At 37.8% G+C, this 24,255-nt stretch overlaps 1 protein-coding gene across 2 annotated transcripts in view; it reads right to left on the bottom strand.

Annotated features, from left to right (window-relative positions):
* The window catches only part of syt9b (synaptotagmin IXb), a 55,049-nt gene that overhangs the window by 5,381 nt on the left and 25,413 nt on the right, over nt 1-24,255 (bottom strand). The window contains exons 2-6 of one of the 2 annotated variants that reach the window (XM_053631376.1): nt 21,118-21,481; nt 19,309-19,855; nt 5,844-5,964; nt 3,065-3,236; nt 109-238 (exon numbers count right to left, since the gene is read on the bottom strand). In XM_053631376.1, coding sequence (XP_053487351.1) covers nt 109-238; nt 3,065-3,236; nt 5,844-5,964; nt 19,309-19,855; nt 21,118-21,481 — 1,334 coding nt within the window. Of the gene's footprint in view, nt 1-72; nt 239-3,064; nt 3,237-5,843; nt 5,965-19,308; nt 19,856-21,117; nt 21,482-24,255 lie in introns of both variants that reach the window. The other variant, XM_053631375.1, reaches the window with a different exon arrangement.

Raw genomic sequence — 24,255 nt, 5'->3', positions numbered from 1 at the left:
CTTTTAAGTTTTGAATACAGGGTTAGGTACCGACAGCTTACAGCCGAGCGATAACTGAGTAAAATCACAAACCTTAAGCCGTGGTCTTAGGCTGTTTTTCATCATTACCTCTACGAGCGGGTGCCAGTGGGCGATGGGTTTGCGCGGGTAGGTCAGCATCTCGTTCCAGTGATCTCGGCCCAGGCTCTCAGCCATGTTCCCTACTCGACACACACCGATGATCTCATTATGGCCGACACTGTGGACAACAGAAGATTTTGATGATTTCAGACCACAGACTTTGCTTTGCTATAACGCTATAAAGGTGAGTGACATGAGCTTCAGGTCATGAATCATACCTGTGCTTATGTTATTGTTAATGGCATATTTAAACAACTTATATTATAAGCCTGGGATTGGGAGTAGTTTAAATACTTAAATACTGATGTCAGTCAGCATAAAGGTAACTAAAACCTTATTAGCTAAGTGTGATTTCCTCACACAGTCAATGTCAGTAGTTACATGTCATAGTGTTGACATGAGTCTAATTAATTCAGATTGTAATCAGATACCTGCTGTTAAAATGTCTACAAAGTTCTTGCAACATACATCATTAAGGCTGAAGAAGAGAGAGAAGAGCGCTTACACATTCTGCATAGACAACAGTCGAGTTTTAAACAAATAAAATGTTTAAATGACCTAATAACATGATATTTAGCCAACAGACCAGAAGTGAGTGAAAGAATCACTCAGATTATTTCTCCACCGATGTGGAGAGATCAGCCAGAGTGTAGAGATTTCCCAACTTCTGTTGTACTTGTATGTTTTTTTGGTATATGGCAGTAGTTTTTCTTTTTCCATTAGTAGGTTAGGTTATAAATGTAGAGTTAGGCAAGGAGTCTTGGAGTGGAATTGGAATAAAATCTTTAAATGAATATAAATTTTCTCTATTTTCACTTTTGGGGCATAATCAGATTTTATAGTGTTAGAATACTATAGTGTCACTTTTGATTGTGATATGTGCACAAATGTGACCATGTAAAGGGTTTTTCACAAGCGATCACACATAAAAAAGGTTCCATGTAGAAGAACTGTTAAAGGTTCTGTATAGATCTGTCACATGTTTATGTTTGTTTTGGTTTCTGTTTTGTTTTCAGTGTGAAGTCTTATCATGCTTTAAACCATTTTTCTTTGTTCTTGCATTTTTCGATGTTCCGGTTCTATGTCCTGCCTTAGATCCTCATCTGTTTTCTCGTGTATGAGTGTTGATTATCCTTATGTGTTGTTGCCGGCCTGCGTTTTGACCTATGTATGCTAAGGATTATGACACACCCTTCATAAACAGCTCACTCATTTTACACTCTTCCATCCTGCCTCTACAACTCACCACACATTAAAAGAACCCAACAACAGAAGGCATCCATCTATCCAAAGAACCCTTGAGGAACCCTGTTTTTCCAATAGTGCAGGCATACTGTATGATATGTAAAAACACAGGCGGTGTAGAATTTGGATGTATGAATACAACAGTATGACATTTTGGATGTTGCCATGGAGGGTCTTGACTGTACACTTTAGTGTATCCTCATCATTAATTCAAAAAACCTGCTTCCATCAGCCTTTATTGTATTTTCTCTTTAGCAACATGCCAGTATGAAATATTTAGGCATTCTTGACATCCATTCATGTTTTCGTAAATGCAGAATTAAAGGTCAAATATAATTAGGTGCATAGAAAACCGTTCTATAGGAATACAACTGGCCAGGCTATCGTCCGGGAAGGATGCCATAGTTCCTTCTTTCTATCAATGCAGAGCTACGGGTGGCTTTAAATGCTTCTCCCATATGCAGGGTTTCATCAGAAATGCTCTTTAATGTCCCCAGACATCCCACAGTCCATCTAGTTTGAAATCAAGTGCGCTACTTGCAGTACTTCTTGATTGAGACATTAATGTGTGTTTCCCAGTGAGCGATGCGGGGAGGCTGAATGGCCTTGAGGATGGGAGGATAGGGATGTTCGCCAGATGATATCATCTCATAAAATATTCACTCTTAACAGTATTTTGTAGCTAACGGCCACACCATTTCCTTCCCTTTATCTCTCTGTGTATCTCTTCCTTTTCTTCCTTCTGTCCATTCAAGATCATACACTGGAAACAGTAATTCATAGATCCCCCATAAATTAATGGTGGAATTTCCACTTAAGTAAAATATGTATGTTCAACAAAAAGTTAAATAATGGCCAATTTCTGTTAAACTCATTAAACTGAAATACATACAATTCCAACCTTGATTTATTATTATTTAGTAACATGGACATTATATAACTATGTAAATGCTGCATAAGGCCATAATTACTTTTTAGAGTGTAGACTTATTAAATCTTATAGAATTTTATTTTTTGTTTTATTTTTGGAAATGACATTTTCCAAACAGGGTTTGCAGTAATCAGGCCTGGTTGCGTCTAGCCCAGCTGAATCCCATTATGAATGCAGTTTCATAGATTTGGGGAATCAGTAACTATGGGGGCAAATACATTGTCATTCAAGCCCAGTTGTTATTGGGCTTTAATTCTAATTCTAATTATTTAACTTTTTTGCTTCAGTAAATAACATTATCATTTAAAAACTGTATTTTGTGTTTAATTTTTCACAGCAGTGTATGTATATGGTGTTGTGCATTGTGTGACATAGTACATGTAAACAAACAGCAAACAACACAGCTGCTAGCCCTACCTTTCAAAACCATTAGGACCTGTTGGTTCCAATGTACTAAATGTTATATAACTGGAACAACTGGTATTAGACGAGTGGTCAGCGGAAAAATCTGGGCAACATCTTTATGCATGATATGAATCTGTTGTTGCATGCAGAATAGAGGTCAGAGTGCATTTTTTGCTCACTCTGTAGAAGAAGAAGAGAAGTACATCTGCCACTGCTACTAAATCCTGGGTTTAGCCAAAAGATTTTTAAATGAGACGCCTCCACAGTTCTGGCTTTGACCCTGGGCAGAACTTATCGGCTTCTGAGGGGAAAAAAAAGGAAAAATCTTGGCATGGCAACTGTAGTGCATATAGGATTTCTTACCGATCATAGTCCATCACTGCTATTAACAGACTTATTTGGTCTATGTTCTCAGGAGGGACATCGAAAACTATGGCTTCGTTGTAAACGGGGTTCAGAGTGTTCCTCTTGGTAGATGTTTTTCGCTTTTTCAGTCTCCGACCGTCACACATGAGGGAGACTTTCACGTAAGGGTCTGAAATGGATCAGAAATATCAAACAGACTTTTGATTGATCAGTAAATTATTAGACATTTTATATAGACCTTGAGATTAAATATTTTCTTGTGTTCATTGATCTGTTTGCTAAAACGTACATTTTTCCAAAATGTCAGGGTGCCATTTATTTCTGTTTTTGTGTGTCAAATCCAGACAAATGTGCAAAGTGGTCAACAGAGCAAACACCTGTCCGATGAAACAAGGACTTATAAGAAATGGACACCTTGTCCTCACATACTTCAGAAAAATCTGAACTACAGTCAAGTGCAAAAGTTTGTATACTCTTAGGACAAAATGCAGACTGATGTAATTTATAGCAACAAGACACTCAATGTGCTGTTTTTTTGTTTTGTTTTTTAAATAGATGTTCATTCATTTATAGTTATAGTTATGTTAGTTTGAAAGTTTAAATCTCTCTTTATGAATTTCATGAATATTATCTAATAACTTGTCTGATCACTTGTCACTTTTACAATTGCATCCATCCTCTGTTGCAACCTCTGGGCAGTTTTTGGATTCTTCATGCCATTCTTCTTGTACCTCTACCAAATGTCTTACAGTGCATTCTTCAGATTAGGTCTGCAGTCTGAGATGGTCATGTCAAAATGCCATTTCACACAATTTTTCTGTTCACTGTCTTGTTGCAGGATACATCCACATTTCTTTTTAACATCTTGGTGTAAATTGTTATTATTTTGTTTAAACAGCTATTTTTTCATGCAGTACTGCCCTTCAGACATGACATAAGATATTTACATGTTTCCCAGAAGACAAAATAATAACAATTTACACTGACCATCCTGTTCAAAAATGTACACCCCCCCCCCCCCCGGCTCACCAATATTTGTAGAGGGCACTGTAGCCACTGTTGGAAAGAGATCAAATACACAGAAGATGCTTGAAAACCAAATAATGTACATGACCTGGAGGATTTTTCTGAAGAACAGTGGTCAGTTTAACTGCTCAGGACAAACAAGGGACTCATGAACAACTATCAAAAAACATTAAAACAGTTGTTGATCATCCAGATGACAAAAGAGGTCAGATCATGATTTTGAAATGTTTTTAAATGTTAATTATGCTGTTTTTTGGTTGTAAGAGAATAGATTAACATACTTTAATGTTAAAAAAATGCATTTGTCAAATACTGTACATTATTTAAGTACTTCTGTTCTCAGGCTGCCTAAAACGCTCCGATTTCACCAAAGCCCCTCCTTCTGAAAAGCCCAGAGTGCTCTGACTGGCCAGCTGGCCTGTTGCATTGTGATTGGCCAAAAGCCTTGCGTGTGTCGGAAAAGTAACGCCCCTTAGAGTTAGCCTTAGTGTTAGCCTCCAAGGCTTCTAAAGCAATAGCCTGTTTCACACCACACGCTGCAGCAGACCAGAATCAGTGCGTATTTTTTTCGGCATGCATGTTAATGAATGAGTGCTTTCATACTAGATGTGAGCAGCAGTGAAATGGGAGTTTCGGCATCGCATCTGTATATATATATATTTTGCTGTGCTGCTCGAGCTGCCCGCGCTGAATTAAACATGTCATATAAACCGTTTGAAGATACAATCACAACAGCAGCTACAATGAACGTCTCTGTCAGACCACCAACATACAATCACTTAAAAATAAACTTAGGCAAATTACCAAACTTTAGCTAGCAAAGTTAGCAGAGGTCTACAACTGAGCCACAACCCAAAACTCCACATTTGAACAGTCAATAGCAGATACTTGATAAAATAATCAAACACAATTACAGGTTCTGATTCAGAAGCACAAGATTGTCCGAGCAAAGTGGGAATCGAATCACTTTTCAGGAGTGGCCTTTGTGTATAGCATGCATTGTACTAGCCCAGGTTCAGGAAGCTGTCCTCAGTAAAATGTGCTGTGCACAAGCAAACGTTTGGGATGTACTGCTCAGGAACAGCATCATAAATAAACAGTAACCACTGATTTCATCCGTTTTTGGAAGTCTAAACAAAGAGGTTTTGCTTTAGCACCAAAACACACAGCATCTCTATGACATGGCTCCTGAATTCACTGAAGCCTCGCCTACAGAAGTAATATCAGGACTTCCAACGACGTGTTTCGGGCAGGTCTGGAGGAGTGTTCTCTTTTAGATAGAATAAATCCCTTTGAGGGAAAATATGATTTTTGGGACTTTGCAGACCTTATACATGCATAAACAGATACATTACACTCCCAAACAGAAGAAAAACATGAAAAATCTTGTTATGACTCCTTTAAGAATCAAGCGTATGTAAACCTTTGAACTGGTTCATTGGTGCAAATTCAGTTATTATTGTGTCTTGTGGACTATATGTAAACCTGTGTTATGTGAAATAGCTTATTCAGGGCAGTACTAAATAAACAAAATAAACAAAAACACAAATTTTATGATCCCGCTTATTATTTATTTATTTATTTATTTATTTTTAATTATTAACATTTTGCAGATTCTGCATGTAAACTTATGACCTCAACTGTAAATCTTGGGTGCCACTGAAGATCACATGTTTATTTTAAAGACTACTATGCAAAATGTTCAGGGTAGATTTTCCTTTATAGAGGCTATAATGAAGACTCAGAATACCTGAGGCTCCTGTGATGTCCATGGCTTTCAGGTTCCTGGCTTTGATGATCGTGATAGTCAGTCGGCCCGCAGTCGGAAGATAGCAGAGTGAAAACATCAGGTCACCCAAGTCAACATTATCCTGCAATATAATCACAACACACACAAATATACTCAACAACTAACCACCTCTAATGTGAGCATTATGGTTCAATCCATATGGGAACATCCACTGTCAATGCGAATGATCTCCAGTGCCTTATAATCTATCACACAACATCCTGAGACACAAATTGCTCTAAGCTCATTATCAGTACCAGATAAGCAATGACATCCACTCACACTTTCGTCTGAAGGTGTCAAAAATCCAGATGACATCCCTGATTGGGGGGTAAGAAAAAAAGACAAAAAGAAAACACCCAGTGCTGGAACACCCAGGTGCTGGATCTATAGATGTCCTGCAGGCATGCACTGAGTTCCTCTGAGAGATTCTGATCCAATGGGGAAATCTGGACTCTGTTACAGTGACCAGTCAGTTGTGTGGGAACATTTTCAGAGGTATTTCCCAAATCAGGGAATCCTGCACCTTTCCATGCTCTAGTTTTCCATTTCACACCCACAGGAGGAGCAGGGCTCTCTAATTAATTAACACCTCTCTTAAAATAGCACAAGTTTCACAAGAACAATATACCAAGGCTTCACAGAATTTGAGAAATGATTTGATTAAGAATAAAAAGGCAAGCACTCTATACGTATTGTATGCTATGGCTGTGTACCAGTCTGATAAACAGCAAAGATAAATAAGTATTCAGAGACCTTAGTTTTCCTTATTTAATATACTTCTAGTGCATACAGTGTGTAAAAAATTTACATAAATGTAAAAAAAACAAACAAACAAACAAAAAAAACAATCTACAAACCCCTGTTAAAAGTTTTTGTGATGTAAAAAAATGAAAATGGGTTGTATGGGGGTATAATTTTTGTTGTAGTTTCTACATCTTTCATTTGGATGTACAGCAAACAGCCTTAAATTAAAGCTGCATGTCTGCACGTTGAGTTCATATTCAATATTTAATTTCAACTCCACTCCGGTTTCCTCCCCCAGTCCAAAGACATGCTTGGTAGGCTGATTGGCGTTTCTAAAGTGTCCGTAGTGTATAAATGGGTGTGTGAGTGTGTGTATGTGATTGTGCCCTGCGATGGATTGGCACCCTGTCCAGGGTGTACCCCGCCTTGTGCCCGATGCTTCCTGGGATTGGCTCCAGGTTCCCCCGTGACCCTGAAGAAGGAGTAAGTGGTAGAAGATGGATGGATGGATGGAATTTCAACTCCAATATACTGTGGTAGACAACTAAAATTACAACTAAACTTACAATTACAACTGTCCAACATGCCTGCATTACATATGAAATGTTTCATCTCCTAGGTGCTTATGACACACTGGTTGAATTCGGATATCATGGCACTGCTATCTGGTTCACTAATACTGTACCCTGATCTTGCTCTAGGTCCTGAGCCCATTTTGTCTTTACCCTTTCATGCATAGTGTTCACACTTATGAACGGTCAAATTACAATTTATGAACGGCCAAATTTTTGGAAAATATAAGATCCAAAACACTTGAGACCATTAGTATTTGCCATATCTTTACAGAGGTTCTACACAAAATCCCAAATTAAATAAAATAAAATTACATTTAAAAAAATCCACATTTGACCGGTCCAAAACTTTTTAGTTTGGGAAGTTTTTTTTTTTTTTTTAACCTCTGAAATCAGTTCTGAAATTCACATGAGATGCAGTTTAAAGCAAAAAAAAAAAAAAAAAAAAAAAAAAAAATCAGGATCTGTATATGTTTTAAAATACTGTATGCATGAAAGGGTTAATCTCAAAATGAAGTCTTGGTCTCAAAAACTATTTTATGAAAGACTCTGATTTTTAATTTGCATAATTTTGTGAAACAGAAATCTGTTCTCATGCTCTGCCTTCTGCCAGTTCTTCACCTCAGTTTGCCAAACGCAGAAAAAGTCAGTGTCCTTGTCTATAATACAGTTTACATTTGTAAAGCATTTCACAGTGAAACAAAAACAAAAAGAGTCGAGTATCCGTTTTGCATCTTAGTATTATACTCTTTAGCCTTGATCTTGACCTGTCTTGTTCGCAGTTGATGAAGATCTTAGTGTCCTCAAACTTTAGACTGTCCATCTGCACTTTTACTTCCGCTGGTACTTATCTGTGCATCAATGGAATTACATAACAGGATAGAAGATATGGAGATATTGAAGCATGCATAAGTCGTAAATCATTGTGTGTGTAGCTTAAATGGCTTTCTAATGTGCACGACAGCCAGCAATAGCCCAAGCAGACAGATGCCAGAACTTCAGAGCTCCTAATTATTCGCTGGTATACCTACATTAATGCAAACTGCAAAATTAGACCAGATGATAATGTTGCTAAAAGCATTTTAGAGTTCGTACTATGACTATTACCAAGATCCTGATCGGTCTGTACCATCTTACTGCAGTCATATGTGAAAGCTTTTGTCATGTTGGCTCTATACTGAGATCTTGAGGTACTTATACACAATACAATATATTTCAAAAGGCCAACTTCTACTGAGATTCCGGACTCCTGCCTACCACATCCATCTCCTGTGTGTACTCAGAGAGCTCCAAGCGTGTGTAAGGTAAATGATCCTCATTATGGGGGTTCAGGAAGGTTATGGGAGGTTCAGGACCCTCAGGTCTTTCTTTCAGCGGGATATTTTATTTATTATCAGTAGTGAAATGTCATGGAGGGCTAGCTGCAGAGACAAGCTCATTATCAGGATGAGTCCCCCTGACTGTGCCTGTCAGACTGGGAACAACGCTTATTACCACCCAACAGGGGGGAAATGGTGCTGCAGCTGCAGTCAGGTACAATGCATGTATATTCAATTATAGTCAAAAACATTTACCTACAGTATATCATTATTTGGTTTGTAAGTGCAGAGTTATTACAGGAGCTGAGAGTGTCACAAAAGTTGCAAAGCTACACCAAGTTTCTACCAATTCTACCAACTGACCATTAATAAGTCCAAGATTGTTGTAGGAAGAACAAACAAAGCCACATCCATGCCTCTGCACCTGGCCGGGTAAGACTGGTTCAAACCCAAAATTAACATTGAAAAATATATAATGCTTCCAAAGTCCAGTTGTGGGGGAAAAAATGGCAGCGAGCCGTTAATGTGTCAAATGAGTCGGGCCTTATCGGTTAGCTGAGCCAAATGATTTGACTCGCCAAAAAGAACAAGAATTCATATCATTAATACAAACACTAGTCACGAAGTATAATTTAGTAACTTTGTTATATCTTATGCACTGTGATTAAAGACCAGGGGAAGGGTGCCTATGAAAGTACTGCCTCTAGTCTATAGTGAGCTTTCCATCGTTAGCAAAAGGGCAAGAGGGTTGCTTCGTTTGCAACAAGTTAAAAATAGAGAATGAAGCATTCATAGAGCTGCCTGCTCTATTATGATGACTAATGGGTGCCCAGGGGAGGGTTTAACTTTAGCCCAAACTGTGAGTTTTGGCTTTTCTGGAATAAAAAGCTATCAAGTTAACAACTGAAATGGAACTATATGTTATATAGCACATATACAGTCCCCTCTTGAACAGCAATGCCAATTCTTTTGTTTTTGGTATGCACTGAAGACCTTTGGGTCCGAGATCGAAAGATGTATATGAAATACTGATAGATTAGATTTCAGCTTTCATTTCCTGATATTTACATTTGGAAATTCTGATCTATCGTCTCATATTCATAATTTGATCTCAAACCCAAATGTCTTGTAGAGTGTATAGCAAAAACAAACAACCCAAAAAAAAAAAAAATTGGTCTTGCCATTTTGGCAGGGACTCTACATAATCGTTTCTATAGAAATGGTTAATTCACAGTGCCTTGTATGGTGGACACACCACATAGTCTAGACGTTTACTGAACAATTATGGAAGGAGTCTCCAAGTTCAGAGATTTGTCATTCAGTAAGATTTCCACCATAGGAAAGCCACTGGACTTTGCGCTTTGCAGTTTCTCCGTAATATTACGAGGTGGGTTTTGTCCTCTTTTTAACTTCAAGAGAAAGAAAAAGAAAGAAAGAAAGAAAGAGAGGCTTTTAAGGGAGAATCTGTTTATAGCTGTTATGATATCAGTGATAACAGGAACTAACTGCAAATGTAACTATAAATGGATAATATTTATTTTGTGTTCTTTGCTGCTGCATAAGAGGAATAAAACACCTTTGAACATGTTGCTATAGGTTGTAATGCCTCTTAACTTCGGGCAGCATCATGTCACCCCGTGGTTAATACTTTCCCTATAACAGCATGCCCCCAAAGTGTTTAGTGGGAAAACAAAATAATGTTTCACCAGTTTTTAACTGTGTGCAAATGTTTCTAGCACTCGGCGTCTTTGAGTGAGCTAAGCATTAATGGTTGGGACTTGAGAATCCAGCGCTCCTCTCAGGGTCGCTAATTCAATCACGCCCTTCCGTCTGTAGACTATAGGATAACAGTCGCCTCCATTCTCATAAGCACTTAAATCAAGTCAGCGGTGAAATTATGGTCACTCGCACGCTGTCAATGAGATTACAGCACGGTTGTGCAGAGGTTCAATATTGGCTGAGAGAGAGTGCAGGCAGTCCATCTTTGGTGATTATCTGGACTCACAAGTCCCTCTGGAGCGCCTCTAACATTTCTTTTCTGTTTTAAGAGCCCCTTAAAGGTATACGTCATCCTAAAATACTGACAGTGACTGCTAAGTGGAAATGAATAGAGGTATGTAAGAATATAAATGTAACCATGCTAACTTGCCATCACTGACTGTTAGCCAAATTTTGTTCTGCACAACAGTGAAAGGTATGTTTCTTATGTGACCTAATGAATATGTCTGTGGTTATATGATTTATTAAACAGGCATCTGTTCTATTCCTTGAAGTCAAAATAGCAAGCAACCAATCATACTTCTATTGATTTTGTCATTGTCAAAATATACAGTAAGTAATGGTGTAATAATGCATACAAAGCTGTTTGTCGAGACGAAGCATTAAATTACATTTTAGACTATAAAAAATGTGTGTATATGCAAAACCTAGAACTGGAATGCAAAAAAGTTTACTGAAAAATAAACAACATTAGCACAAACTTCATAAATCATTATTTAAATCATTATTTATATATATACTCAACAAAACATAGGTAAAAATATTTCACAGTTCAAATTCTCAGCCCAAAGAATTTGACTAAAGTAGTGATTAGCATTCAGCTAGTTTTTAGGGACAGAGTAATCAATGCTAGCTAACATTTCAACAATTTTGAATAAAACTGTTAGTTAGCCTTAGCTAGCCCTAACTACATTTCTTGATTTCTAGGTGAAAGAGGCTCGAATTTGCCTTCAGCAACTAAAATCATTGTGTGATTTGAAGCATATTTTTCTTTTGTGAATGTATGTTTTACTTTAAGTAAATTTACCAGTTCACACTTTTCTAACTTCAGTTTCAGTAAAAAGAGTTTGAAACATCAACTTTTACTAGAAATTTTTATTTATTTATTTATTTTTTGCTTTTACTTGTATAATGTCATGACCAAACAATGACAGTGTATTTTCCAAGTGACGCCTAATTGGAAAAAAGTACGAAAAACAGGCCAGGACAAACAAAAAGGCAAGCAACCAGTGAACTAATCCAAAAAGCCAGGCAAAAAAAAAAAAATTGGAAACATGATAAAAAAATTCTGAAATTCAAAAAAACCTGAATTACTAACAGTTAATAACAAATGGTTCAGAACTGCACAAGTTAAAGTACTTCACAAGTATTTATAATGTTCACAAGCATTTATAGAGTTTCGCTGAATGAGGAAGTGGTGTGAATCAGGTGAGATTGTTCACCTGTTAAGTAGGTTAGTACTCAGGTGACGGGGACCTCTAGTGGTTTGGAGTGAGATTGTCAAACGTACCCATGACAAGTAAAGAATTTTCGGGACTATCCAGTAGCCTTAATATAACTTAGCATAGTGTCATGTTGTTGCTGAATCACTGATGCAAATGTAACAAGATTACTTCTTAGCACAGTATATACTAGTACTGCAAAGAGTGTAACATTTAATGTCTTTGTACAAATGTGCGATTAGAGTTCCTGTATAAATGTCATCACATATCTCAGGGCAGGAAAATATCCTTATTGTAGAGGTTAACATTCCTGACAGCTCATTCAGTAGCAGTAAATCATCCCGATTGACCTTTTACTCCTCCATCAATATCTGTCTCTGTGTCTCCTTCTCTCTAGCTGGAAGAAATGGATTGACCTTTACATACATTAACTAGCTTGGGTTTTATTTATAGTTGGCTCGGGGATTATAGGACAAATGCTACTGATCAAACACAATGATTTACATGCAGCACAACACTATTATGTATTTTGGGTTTGGATTTGAAATGACATATAGGAAATTATTTGTTATTTCTGAACACATTTTGATGTCTTTAATTTAACTCATGCCAGCTCCAAGTCTAATGCAGATCCCATTTTTAACAATACAAACTACGGATCAAAGCTTATCTATGCCAATAAAATTGACTAGACCAGATTAGAAGGATAGTAATGATGTGCACAGAAACTTAATCACAGCAGTGAGGACTCTGTACCAAGAGTATGAAAAGCATGTGTGAACAGCAAACATTTTCTTCTTCTGTATAGACTTATTGTCTTCACCTTTCAAAAGAACAGGGAAATACTTTCCTCTGTAGTATTACCACAGGGGTTCTTAACGCCCATGTGTGCCCTGTGACTGTGTAAAGGAAACCACATACAAATTTCATACATCCTCTAGTTTCAATTCTTCTATAGACCACTTGCACACTTTAATCAACACATTCAGACTACTTATGTCTAATATCATAATTCCTTCACTCCACATCTACATGGAGGTATGAATCCTACTCCAAAATGTAGATTTTAATGAAAGATAACAAAGCTCTGTTGCATGTAGGACATCATATACATAATCAGGTCTCTTGAAAATGATTTATGCATTTATGTACATACTCTGGCTGGTCTAATGTCCCAACAGATCTGACCTATATATGAGCGCTGGAAAGGCCTCGGATGCTTTCTGTCACTTTGATGCAAACCTCTGGGATCTGAAGTAAGATTCCACTGGTGGTTTAGTTGCAACACTTTAAAATCAAGCCTAGCGTAACTACAGGACAGGGGTGTAGCAGTGTCACAATTAGTCAAAGAGTATGGTTACGTACACTGCTGACTTTTTTCAAAATACAGATTAAAATGCATTTCTGTCATGTAATGTCTACCCCTTTTGCATTTTAACCCGATGAAGATGCTTAGTGATTCTCATCCCTTTTGTGTCTTGTTTTGCTATCTTTCCCTCTGGACTTGCCCTAAATCACACTACAGCAACCTTCATTTCTGCACCAGCCAGCTGTGGTAGAAACTGGACTGTGCGTTTACGCAGGGTTTCACTATAACCACCAAGCACTTAGAGGAAAAAAGCTATCATGTGCTGTGTAGTCTGCTACTGCTTTAAACACGTTATATGACGTTGCTACCTCTGCTGCTGTTCCTAGAATGTTCCTAACTTCATCATATCCTACGTATATCAAACACACAGAAGAAAATGGTGTTGTTGACCAAGTGTAAGAGATTTTATGGAAAAGTTATTAGACTGTATATAAAAATATGCAAAGATATTGTAAAAGATCTTCCTGTCATTTTTAACCAACGGCTTCAGTGATACTGTGACACCATGATATTTTTAGACTAGGTTATCATACCATGAATATTTCAAACACCCCTACTATGCTCTTGTATGTTTCACTAATGCTAACAGATGCTTAGGGGTGAGCCATCAATGCTGGATGAGTGCAAATGACAGTACTGACATATGTTCAGGAAACTAGCCAAATGTTTTTAATAAGAGGCCTGCGTAATCAGACGTGGGCGGCTTTTGTAAGTAGATATCCTCCTTCCCTGATTGCTCTAAAGCTTAATAAAACATAAAAAATATGTAGATGGTTACTGATGCCACTAGGGAAAAAAGGTGATTGGTATTTGCATAGGGTTTGGCTTGATGGGCAAATTAATAACCATGCTGGCACATTTCCAAAGGAACAATGCATCCTTGCTTATCTCAGTTAGAAACCATTAAACAAGAGCATCATCCATTTCCTTTTAAGAGCTTCATGGACCAGTAACTATCCTAATGGGACAGAAACAGCAACTTTAAATGCAGCGATCACCCTTTAAGTATATCTGAACTACCATTCAGTATGATATATATGACCAAACTGTGTCATGTTAGAGACTTGATGGTGCATCCCAGTGTAAGATGTGTTATGCTGTTCAGGTAAATAACTTTGAGTTGTTGTTATGGTGAGAAAATTATTCCATCCCCAAGCCCCTGATGTTACGGAATCTTGGCTACAGACCAGCAGCTTTTTTGGTGCTGAGAACCAACTCTGTTGTTGTAGCAATATGCAGAACGGTTTGAAATCAAGCACCAGTCTGGGATTCAGTGCCTTGTTCATAGAACAAGGCTAACAGAGAACTCGTGCTGAACCCTTGAGCAAGACTCTTAACTCCTAACGGCAAAGCTCTGTAAAAATGTACACTCTTCAAAAAAAAAAAAAAAAAAAAAAAAGGTTAAATCTAGCACCTTAGAGCTCTTTGGTTTGGTTTGTTTAGAACCTCTTTAGAAAGCTAGAAACGTCAGATGCTGAAAGAACCCTTTTTTCTAATCCATACAGAGTATATGTTTGGATTGGATTTTGCCTTAAAGCATTTCAAATGAATACATTTTAACACCTGAAATTCTAATCTTATCAGTTATTCATCTGAAAGCATCAGTAATAATGTGGGAAAATCTAGTAAATACTAATAGGTAAGCTATCATGCATGTTTATGCAGTGTAATGCTTTTCAAAAGATGTGAATCTGGAAGGGGTCATTCCATCTCATGTGGTCCAATACAGGTTGCTTGACCATTTTAAATTTTCCAATTTTTTTTTGAGGGATTACCTCTAATCTGTGGTAGTTCAAACTCAAATTTGTACAGCAGAGTGCTACTGTAGAGGACTTATTTCTGTGAAAATTTCAGATTTGTATCTGTCCCCCACTAGAAATATTCAACCCAAATTTTGGGGGAATTATAAAAAATCTTTCATACCCCATAAAAAAAGAAAGAACACTCAAACCTGTAGTGTTCTGCATACACACTATACTTACCTAGGTACCCCCTAAAAAATTAGACTTAGACTATTCTCATTATAAATTGATCATTATAATTAATCTTGAGCATTACATTTGGACTTAAGTTCTAGGTCTAAGGAAAATGTTTATATGTACATGTACCTTGTAATGTACTCTAGAGATCAGTTTTTGTTCCAAGGAGCTAGACACATCCTGAGCCAAGATACTGAGGATTCCATAAACAGCTGTATAACCTAAATTTGTTGGGTCACAAAGATGGCCATCGTAGTTAAAACAAGTAAAACAAATAAAAATAAATAAATAAATAAAACAAATTGGTGGTTTTGCAACCAACTTTATAATTATTGGACCACTCGAGGTGGACTGACAGAAAGTACAACTCCATTACGCAAATTATAGATGATTTATTAATTAAACTAAAGAAAATGATTAGGACTGTCCCTAAATGTGTTCATGGCATTAACAAGGATGCTAATTAATCACATTTTGTGTAATTCTACACTAAACAAAATCTTATATCAAACCCTGTTCACTTCAACACAGTTACTTATTTAAGAGCAAAGTACACCAAAAAAAAAAAACACTGTAAAAAATTGTTGTCTGAGCTGGTCATACTCAATGACTATGTTTACATGCACATCAAATTCTGTTTAATGTCTATATTCGGTCACAGCCATACAATGTTTGTATGTGTACAGGCATCGGAATATTCCTGTATACACGGTTGTTGTAAGTATGCCAGTCTACACATGCGCCTTTCTTTTCCTGCTGTTATTTCCCATGAGATTCAAGATGCTGCCCTTACTACCCACAATTCCTTACAGACTGAGCATGCGCATACATCTCCTTTCAGTGGATTTTCTGAAAAAGGTTTTTACATGCAACAAATTTCAGATTAAAACAGGCATATTCCATGAATATGAATTCAGGGAATCAAAATATAAATTTTTATGATTTTTAATTTTTAATGATTTTTAATGATTCTTAGGTTTATGTTTTAAGAGTTACAAGGGCTAAATATCACGCCAATCACCCGTGATCACCCAATCACTCAATGTTCCCATCAAGCCTGTGCAGCTACCATGTAAAACACATACAGTGGGGGAAATAAGCATGGGACCCGTCAACATTTTTTAACCTAGCTGATATTAATTTGAACAGATAAGGGGTATAATTACTTAAAGATTTCAGCTGGTTCCTTGCCTTACTTTGCCTTGGAGAACTGCTTTTTCTTAGTGTGTTCAATACTTTTTTCCTGTGTCATTCCACTTTATTACACATAACTTTATTTAAAGACTTTAATGTTGCAAATTCTTTATATTTCCAGATTTCTTGAGTTAATACTGATGTCTGGTGAAAATTTCATGTGAATAGCCTCATTGGAAAAATATTTACTGAAAAAAATGTTGACGTGACCAATACTTATTTCCCCCACTGTATACGGTACACAAGCATCAGTAAACATCCACATACTTTCATTTTCTTGAAGCATAAGGGCGATCAGGGAAGGGTTGATATCTAGCTTTGTTTCTACAGTTCTACCTGAATCCTGTTGAACCTTGTTTGATTGAGGTTCTGCAACACTTATTACCCACAGTTACAAACAATCCTCTGTGGTACAAATGGTTAGGACGACTAACAAGCTGAAGGCAGGAGCCTGTGACACTAATTGGCTGAGCTGTCACATTCGCCGAACCTACCGAGCTCTCATTAAAAGAAATCTTGTGGGTAAACTGCTCCTAAATGTTTATACGGCATATTGTTTCAGTTCGGAATGCGTCCTGTGAAAAAAACCTGACACCTCTAAGCACCCAGAGTCTCATTACAGACCCATTATACTTCAGATGTTCACAGTCCACAGTGGCATAACGCTGAGAGCTGCTAGCTTCACATAAGTGCAATTATCATAATTTCATGGCCAGTGCTTAACAAGGACGCGTTTGAGAAAGCCACAGTGACTTGGCCTAATAATCATGAACGATGATAATAATGAAGAAATAATAAAGAAACAAACCATTTAAACGCTGCCCTTCAAGCAAGAGCAAAATAAATAAATAAATAAATAAATTTTTTAAATGACACTCCTATTTCCTTTTCTGTAAACCCTCAGCGCTCGTTTTAGCCCGGATCTCAGATTCATTCAGAGCTTTGCTTCCTTTTAATGTGAGCTTGCCTGCAGATTAGTGACCTCATTTCCTGTAATTGAGATTAAAGACCGTCCTAACACATATATTCAAATGCTACACGGAACATTTGCAGCCTTTTACAGGACCACCAATGATGCAGTGATTGAAGATGTGCTTCGGATGTACGTTATATGCTTTCGCTCCAGTAATTAACCTCTTCATGATGCCACATAGAGACTATTCCTTCGTAGCGGTGCGGCTCTAAGCTGCGCACACTCTACACAAAGCCCTTCAGCAGTTATCAATCTGGTTGTAATAACTCCACGCAGGCATCAGCTGGCTTTGCTGCTGAGGCAACACACCTTCTCCGAAAGGTTATTTTAAAAATCGGATGAGAATATAATTGAGAAGATTTGAAGCACCCTTTCTTATCTTTGATCCAATTATGCATCGATTCTTTTGGGTGCTGCTGTCATAGTATGCAAGTTTGTTTGTTGTTTGTATAATTATACCTGGCACTTTTATTGATGCACAAATCCGTCCTATTGATTTCCAATAAGAGTCAGAGACTAAGACTTGGCCGGATGATAACGTAACTTTGAAGCCGTCACGACTTAGCAGCTTTATTAAAATCAATATATGATTTATGCAAGAGCCAAACACTCCTAATAAAAACTTAAAAGGAAATGTTCTTGAGAAGCTGTTTTTCTGCTCTTAGATCCATCCATCCATCTTCTGTACTGCTTATCCTTTACAGGGTCATGGGGAGACTGGAGCCTATCCCAGGTGACTCTGAGCACAAGACAGGGGACACCCTGGATGGTGTACCAACCCATCACAGTGCACAATCACACATTACAGACAATTTAGAGATGCCAATCAGCCTACAACACATGTCTTTGGTCTGGGGGAGGAAACCAGAGTACCTGGAGTACATGCAAGCTCCATGCACACATGGCAGAGGTGGAATTCGAACCCTCAACCCTGGACATATGAGGCAAACGTGCAAACCACTAAGCCACCATGCCCTACTTCTTAAATACAAAAGTACGTAATCAGTAGTTGGTTTTAAAAAGCCTATTTTTGGCTTTTGAGAAATAAGATTTTTAAGAAATTTCCTTATGTTCTAAGACCCAACTAAGCTAAGACCCAACATTTGTTTTATTTTTTTGACATTTTTTTTTTATTTATTTGTTTTATTTATTGTGACGGTGCATGTTTCATTCAAACAGTAGCACTGAATGCTCAAAACAGTGTTCATGAGGAACTAGACCACATTTTCACTCTATCATCCAGAGATCATGAGTTTGAATCACGATGATGTCACAGATCATCGGGCCGAGCTTTCAGGGAGAAAGGGCATATACTCTCATACTCTCTCTCCCCTATCAATCATTAGCCAGTCATTGGCGTATGTGAGCTCAGCTGCAGTCAGCTGGCTTCACGTGTCTTGGAGGAAGCACGTAATAGCCTTCACCCTCCATGGTCCGAAGCTGTCATATGATAGGGGTGGCCTAACTGGAGGTTAGAATTGACCATCAGAAAATCAGGGGGGGAACAAAAAAACTGCAGTATTCATTTTTTATGGTGCTTGCATCAGAGGTGTGATCATGCAGTGACTATTTAATAGAAAATTTACCACAGTAGTATTCACTTGTAATTTTGAGAAACTTTCTAATTATGTTACAAAAGACATTCTTTTGAAAAATGTTCTTAATATAACACGCCTTCTCAAATTGGTTTCTACAAATGTAATACTTGCCCTTCAGATGTATTCATTTACACACACAATTACATCAATTTGTAATAGAACACATCCTGTATTTAGTTATAAGTCCTAGTTATACATAATTTGCATATTCATTAAGGCAAGCACTCAAAAAAGGCAGGCTATTTTGCTGATTTGAAACACAATCCTTTACATACTCACTTAATAAATCAGCTAAGACTTTTTTTTTTTTTAACTGTTCCTAAGTTTGTACGTTATTACACTCTCTGTGTACTTGGAGAGGATCATGACCCTCAGTTTGTGGAAATGTGCAAAGAAGTCTAGCGAACTAAGCATCAGCTCTAGATCCATAGCTTAAATCGAAGAAATGACCTACCCCAGTGACGTAGAGAATATCTCTGCAGATTTTCGTCTCCCCTGGGAAGTCTGGCAAATCCAGGAAGTTGTCCACCACTACTTGGCCAATGAGATCATGGCGTGAGAAGCGGTCAAAATCATAGACGCTGAAGTGCAGCTTACGGGCATGCAGCTCGCCGTACACCACAGGGAATAAGAAGACCTCGTCGAACACAGGGTTGAGGGTCTTGCGGTGCACTTTGGTCTGATGCTTGGTCTTGCGCTCAGGCAGTAGATAGATCTTTACGTATGGATCTGACGTCCCCGAGAAGTCCTTGGCGGGCAGATCCTCAGCTTTGTGGATCTTCACAATCAGTTGTTCCAGGCCACAGTCATACTTTAGGATAAAGTGTAGACGGCCACAGCTGTCCGCTCTCCTACTGTCATCGGTGTCCACTGAGCGCTGCTTGTACAGCTCCGGCTTAATCCGGCCCAGACCCGGCCCGGATAAGGATTCCTGTCTCTGGAACTGAGCTGGGCTGAACTCAGGGCTCGTGAGGTTCATTTGCCTCCGAATAGAGTTATGCCTGCAGGAAGAAAACCAGCACGTGCACTTCTGTTAGTTATTTACAGTCCTCCATGTCAAGAAATCTTGTTAAGCTTCTTAAGTTTTATTATTCTAGCGGAAGCATAACATCGGTAAAGCTGGAAAAAAAAATGACTAGATACAATATATCTAGTCTATGACCATAGATCTATGACCATAGAGCAAAATAAAGATTTATTTATTTTTTCCTCAAAGAAAGACATATCTGTTGAGTTGCTTCCTGTTGCAGAAGAGGAAGCCAGGGGGTATACTGTAACTAAACGTATTCAGCTTAGTGTTTTCAAATATTCGCTACACATTACAGTTTGTAATACAAGCCATAAGTGTTCCTTTTAAGTGAAGGGTGTTGTAAAAAAATACTTTTATCCAAAAAATAGTTCATCAGTAGTTGGTATGTAATTTAATGTAGTTTTGCACTGGATATTCACATGTTTTGGCAGCATGTCCACTATTTAGCTAAGCACTGTAACATTACAGAGGCAGCCATTTTGGACAACGTGAATCTCTTTCTCTGGAGCCAGCCTAAAGCTAAAGTTTGCTGCAAATGTTCCAAGCTGGAAATTATGCAAATTACATCATGACTCCATGTTTAACATAAAATTTTAAATACACCTCCATGTATTTACTATTCACAATTGCTATTTAAAAAAACAAAAAAAAAAACAAGTCCAATACCTTAATGACAAGGTTTAAAGCAAGTATATAAATATGCAAGCCTGTATGTATGTATCAAATAATTTTTATGTAACCTTGACATCCTTGTTTGTAGCTCCATTCAAAAATTATAGAACCAAACTTTAGAAGAAGCTATTTTTCACATATAAATTACAGCATTGTAAAATAATTTTGTTTGCATATTCCAGCTTGTTAGGAAGTTGGGGTCAGAGATGATGCAGTTCCCCTGGAGCAAAGAGGGATAAGGGCCTTGCTCAAGGGCCCAACAGTTGTAGCCTGGCAGTGCTGGGGCATGAACACCTGACCTTCTGATCAGTAATCCAGAGCCATAGCTGTTGAGCCACCACTGCCCTTTAGACAGAAAACCTCTCTTGGCCAAATTATTAAATTTGATGTGAATGTCTGGGACAAACATCAATGTACATACTGTCGCTTTTTTGTATGTATTTGCTTTCTGATGATAATTGATGATAATTGATGTCCAGCAACCAAACAATCCTTCAGGACAAATATTCTTTAAAGATGATTAAATTCAATTCAGTTCAGCGAAGTAACGCAGGGGCTTACCGGACAGATGAAGTGGGGTCGGTGATCTGCCTCTGAACACGTGCAATGTGCATGTGGTTGTGCTCATTGGCTTTGGTCTGCGCCTCCAGTTGGATGTCCGGTGATGTGTGGCTGATCTTCATGGCTGACTCAGGCACCAGTGTGGCACAAGTGTCCTTGAAGAAATCGGCGCTGTACTCGCGCTCCAAAAGTTCCTCCTCTGTCAGCACTGGCTGCTGCTCACCTTGCTGCTCCTTCAGGCTGGAGGGCCAGAAACGGTCGCGCCATGGCACCCAGAACAGCTTCCATGACACAAAGAGCGAGACACCAAACAGAGCCAGGCCACAGGAAGTCACCATCAATGACAGCAGGCTCACCGACACATCTGGCCACAGAAACAGAATAGCTTGTTATTTGAGTTTTAACACTATGAGTACAAGCAAATTCAAATCGAAATCCAATGTGTGATGGGTTTCACAATTCCATCTGGATCCGGTATGGATGTATTTTCCTGTAAGAAGTAACATTATGTAAATACATAAATACAACAATGAGTTATTTTGAAACTGCAACAACACAACTGTGATTGTTCAAAAATACATGGTTTTATCTGAAGCATCTCATGTATTAAACTGAGGCAAAAACCACACAAAAAAAATTTCTACTAGTTTCTAAATCTTCGAATGCACAATAGTTACCTGTAAACCTATAAAGTGAGTAATAAAGTATAAACTGAATGTGTAAACAATTTATGAAAATAAATAAATAAGAAACACATACGATATTTGAGTTAAATGAATTTACTGAAGTTTTCCATCACCCGGCCTCTCTTTTTTCTCTGTCTTGAAGTTAATAAGACTTTAAAAAATGCAGTTTATGTGATGGAGAAACCATGAGCTCCAGGTTCCCTGCAACCCAATAAGGATAAGTGGTACAGATAATGGATGGATGGATGGATGGATGGAAGTTAAGTTTTCATAAAAATGCTGAGTGTAACAATGTGCCGACACTGGTGACCCCTTCAAAAAATAAACATCTGCATACAGAAAACTTTATATCAAATCAGTGATTAAACAGGATTTTTAAATCCATTTACGTGGTGGATAAATTAGTTGTTACTATAAAAACGATAGTATATTAGAAAGAGTGCATTAATATAAACCCGTAGTTTAAATTACAATCAGAACTATCAGAGTGTCACGCACATCCCCTCCCACAGAGTACCAGAGCATTCAGCGCATGTGAACTGCCTGAAGTGGACAGTGCACGTGTTGTCACTGACTTTGTTTATGTTCACACGTGTTTTTGTTTTGGTTTCTGTCCTGTCACCACACCTGTATTATGATTGTTTGTTTCCCTATTGTGTCGTCATTGTCCACAGCTGTTTCAGTTTCTCCCTTAGATTAGTTTGTATATTTAAACCTCTCGTGCGTCTTTGTATCGTTCAGTGTTTAACCGCCTGATCTTTACCGAGACTTTCTTTCACCGCAGTGTGTATTGTTCCAGTTTTTGACATCTCGGCTGTTTATTGATTGAAATGTTTGCCTCGCCTGGTCTGTACTGTTTGCTCATCACCTGACCCATGCCTGTTTTTGGACACTGTCTCTGCATATCGTTTTGGATTTGTCTACCTGCCTCTCATTAAACTGCTTTTGCATCCATTCTGCATTATCTGACACAGAGATGCAGTTATGGAAAAATAAGCACCACCTTCTGACCAGTCAGAATCAAGAATCCAACAGCGCCGTGGTTTCAAAAAAATTGTGCGGAATTTTTCACATAATTTAATAGCAGCTCAAAAAAACATTGTATTTATGATGATCATTCTGCTGCAGTACTTTCTGCTGCACACGCAATGTACCAGCGAAGCAGTGTCATAACGTATAATGTTCTGTTTTATGTATCCAAGCTGGAATATTAATGATTTGGTTAATCCCAAAGGAAATGAAACTAGCAAGAGCATAAGTCATTCATCCAGTATACTCATTTACATCATGTACATTTGCATTTATTCATTAGGCAGACACTTTTCCCAAATCAACTTACAACAGGAGGCAGCACACAGCAACATCAACAACAAACTGTTAGTCAAAAGTTCTTTAAAGTACCCTTTTATCAACATGTTAAAAAAGAGATTTACAACCCTAGCCGCTGAAAAAAAAACTTGGGGGGGATTTCCCTTGACCTAACACGACTTCATGTTGACTTGCACTGCATATCAATGATAGGTCTCTGGTTAAGACATTGGACTTCTGATTGAAGGTTGTGAGTTCAAATCCTAGTACCACCAACCTGCTCCATTGTATAAATGAGATAACTACGTTTCTATACTGTATATATTACATCTATGTTATAGAGAAGTTTATCAATCTCATGCATATCAAATAATTAAAAAAAAACTTTTACAAAATTTGTTATTTACAATAATGAAAGAAGCGTAAATGAACACAAAACACATATTATTTGGCCAAAAGTATGTGGACACCTGACCATCATACCCATATGTGGTTCTTCCTCAAACTGTCAGAAGCACAAAATTGAACAGGATGCCTTTGTGTGCTACAGCATTACAATGTCCCTTCACTGGAACTAAGAGGCCCAAACCTGTTCCAGCATGACAATGCCCCTGTGCACAAAGCCAGCTCCATGAAGACATGATTTGCCAAGGGTGTAGTGGAAGAACTCAAGTGTCCTGCATAGGGCTGCACAATTATGGCCAAAATGATAATCCCGATTATTTTGATCAATATTGAGTTCTCGATTATTTATCACGATTATTCATTGATTTTAGTGACAACATATTTTTATTGCACTTTCACATTTAAATAAACAGACCGCTGCTTTCACCTCCAGGTTGTGCTACATTCCTGCTAATGTACAAATCTTTGCATCAAATTAGACTGATCCTTAAAGTGCATCATCTCATAGAAGCCAAACATAAATAAAATAGTACCCAAAATATAGGATAAGTAAAAATGAAAATGCCATCAACCAAATTAAAATATGAAATCAAATATAACAATATGCACCCAAATGAAAACAATTCAGGTGTATGCAGAAAAGGCAATAACAGTGTTTACAGGAGGAGAGACGCAAGACAATTTCTTTAATAATAATTACAAAAATTTAGGAGCACAGTTGAAGTTGAGTTTTTTTGTT

The sequence above is a fragment of the Ictalurus furcatus genome, chromosome 8 (assembly GCF_023375685.1).
Source record: "Ictalurus furcatus strain D&B chromosome 8, Billie_1.0, whole genome shotgun sequence".
NCBI classification, from domain to species: Eukaryota; Metazoa; Chordata; class Actinopteri; order Siluriformes; family Ictaluridae; genus Ictalurus; species Ictalurus furcatus.
The sequence above is the reverse complement of the archived record's forward strand: the minus strand, read 5'-3'. Positions and strand labels throughout refer to the sequence as shown.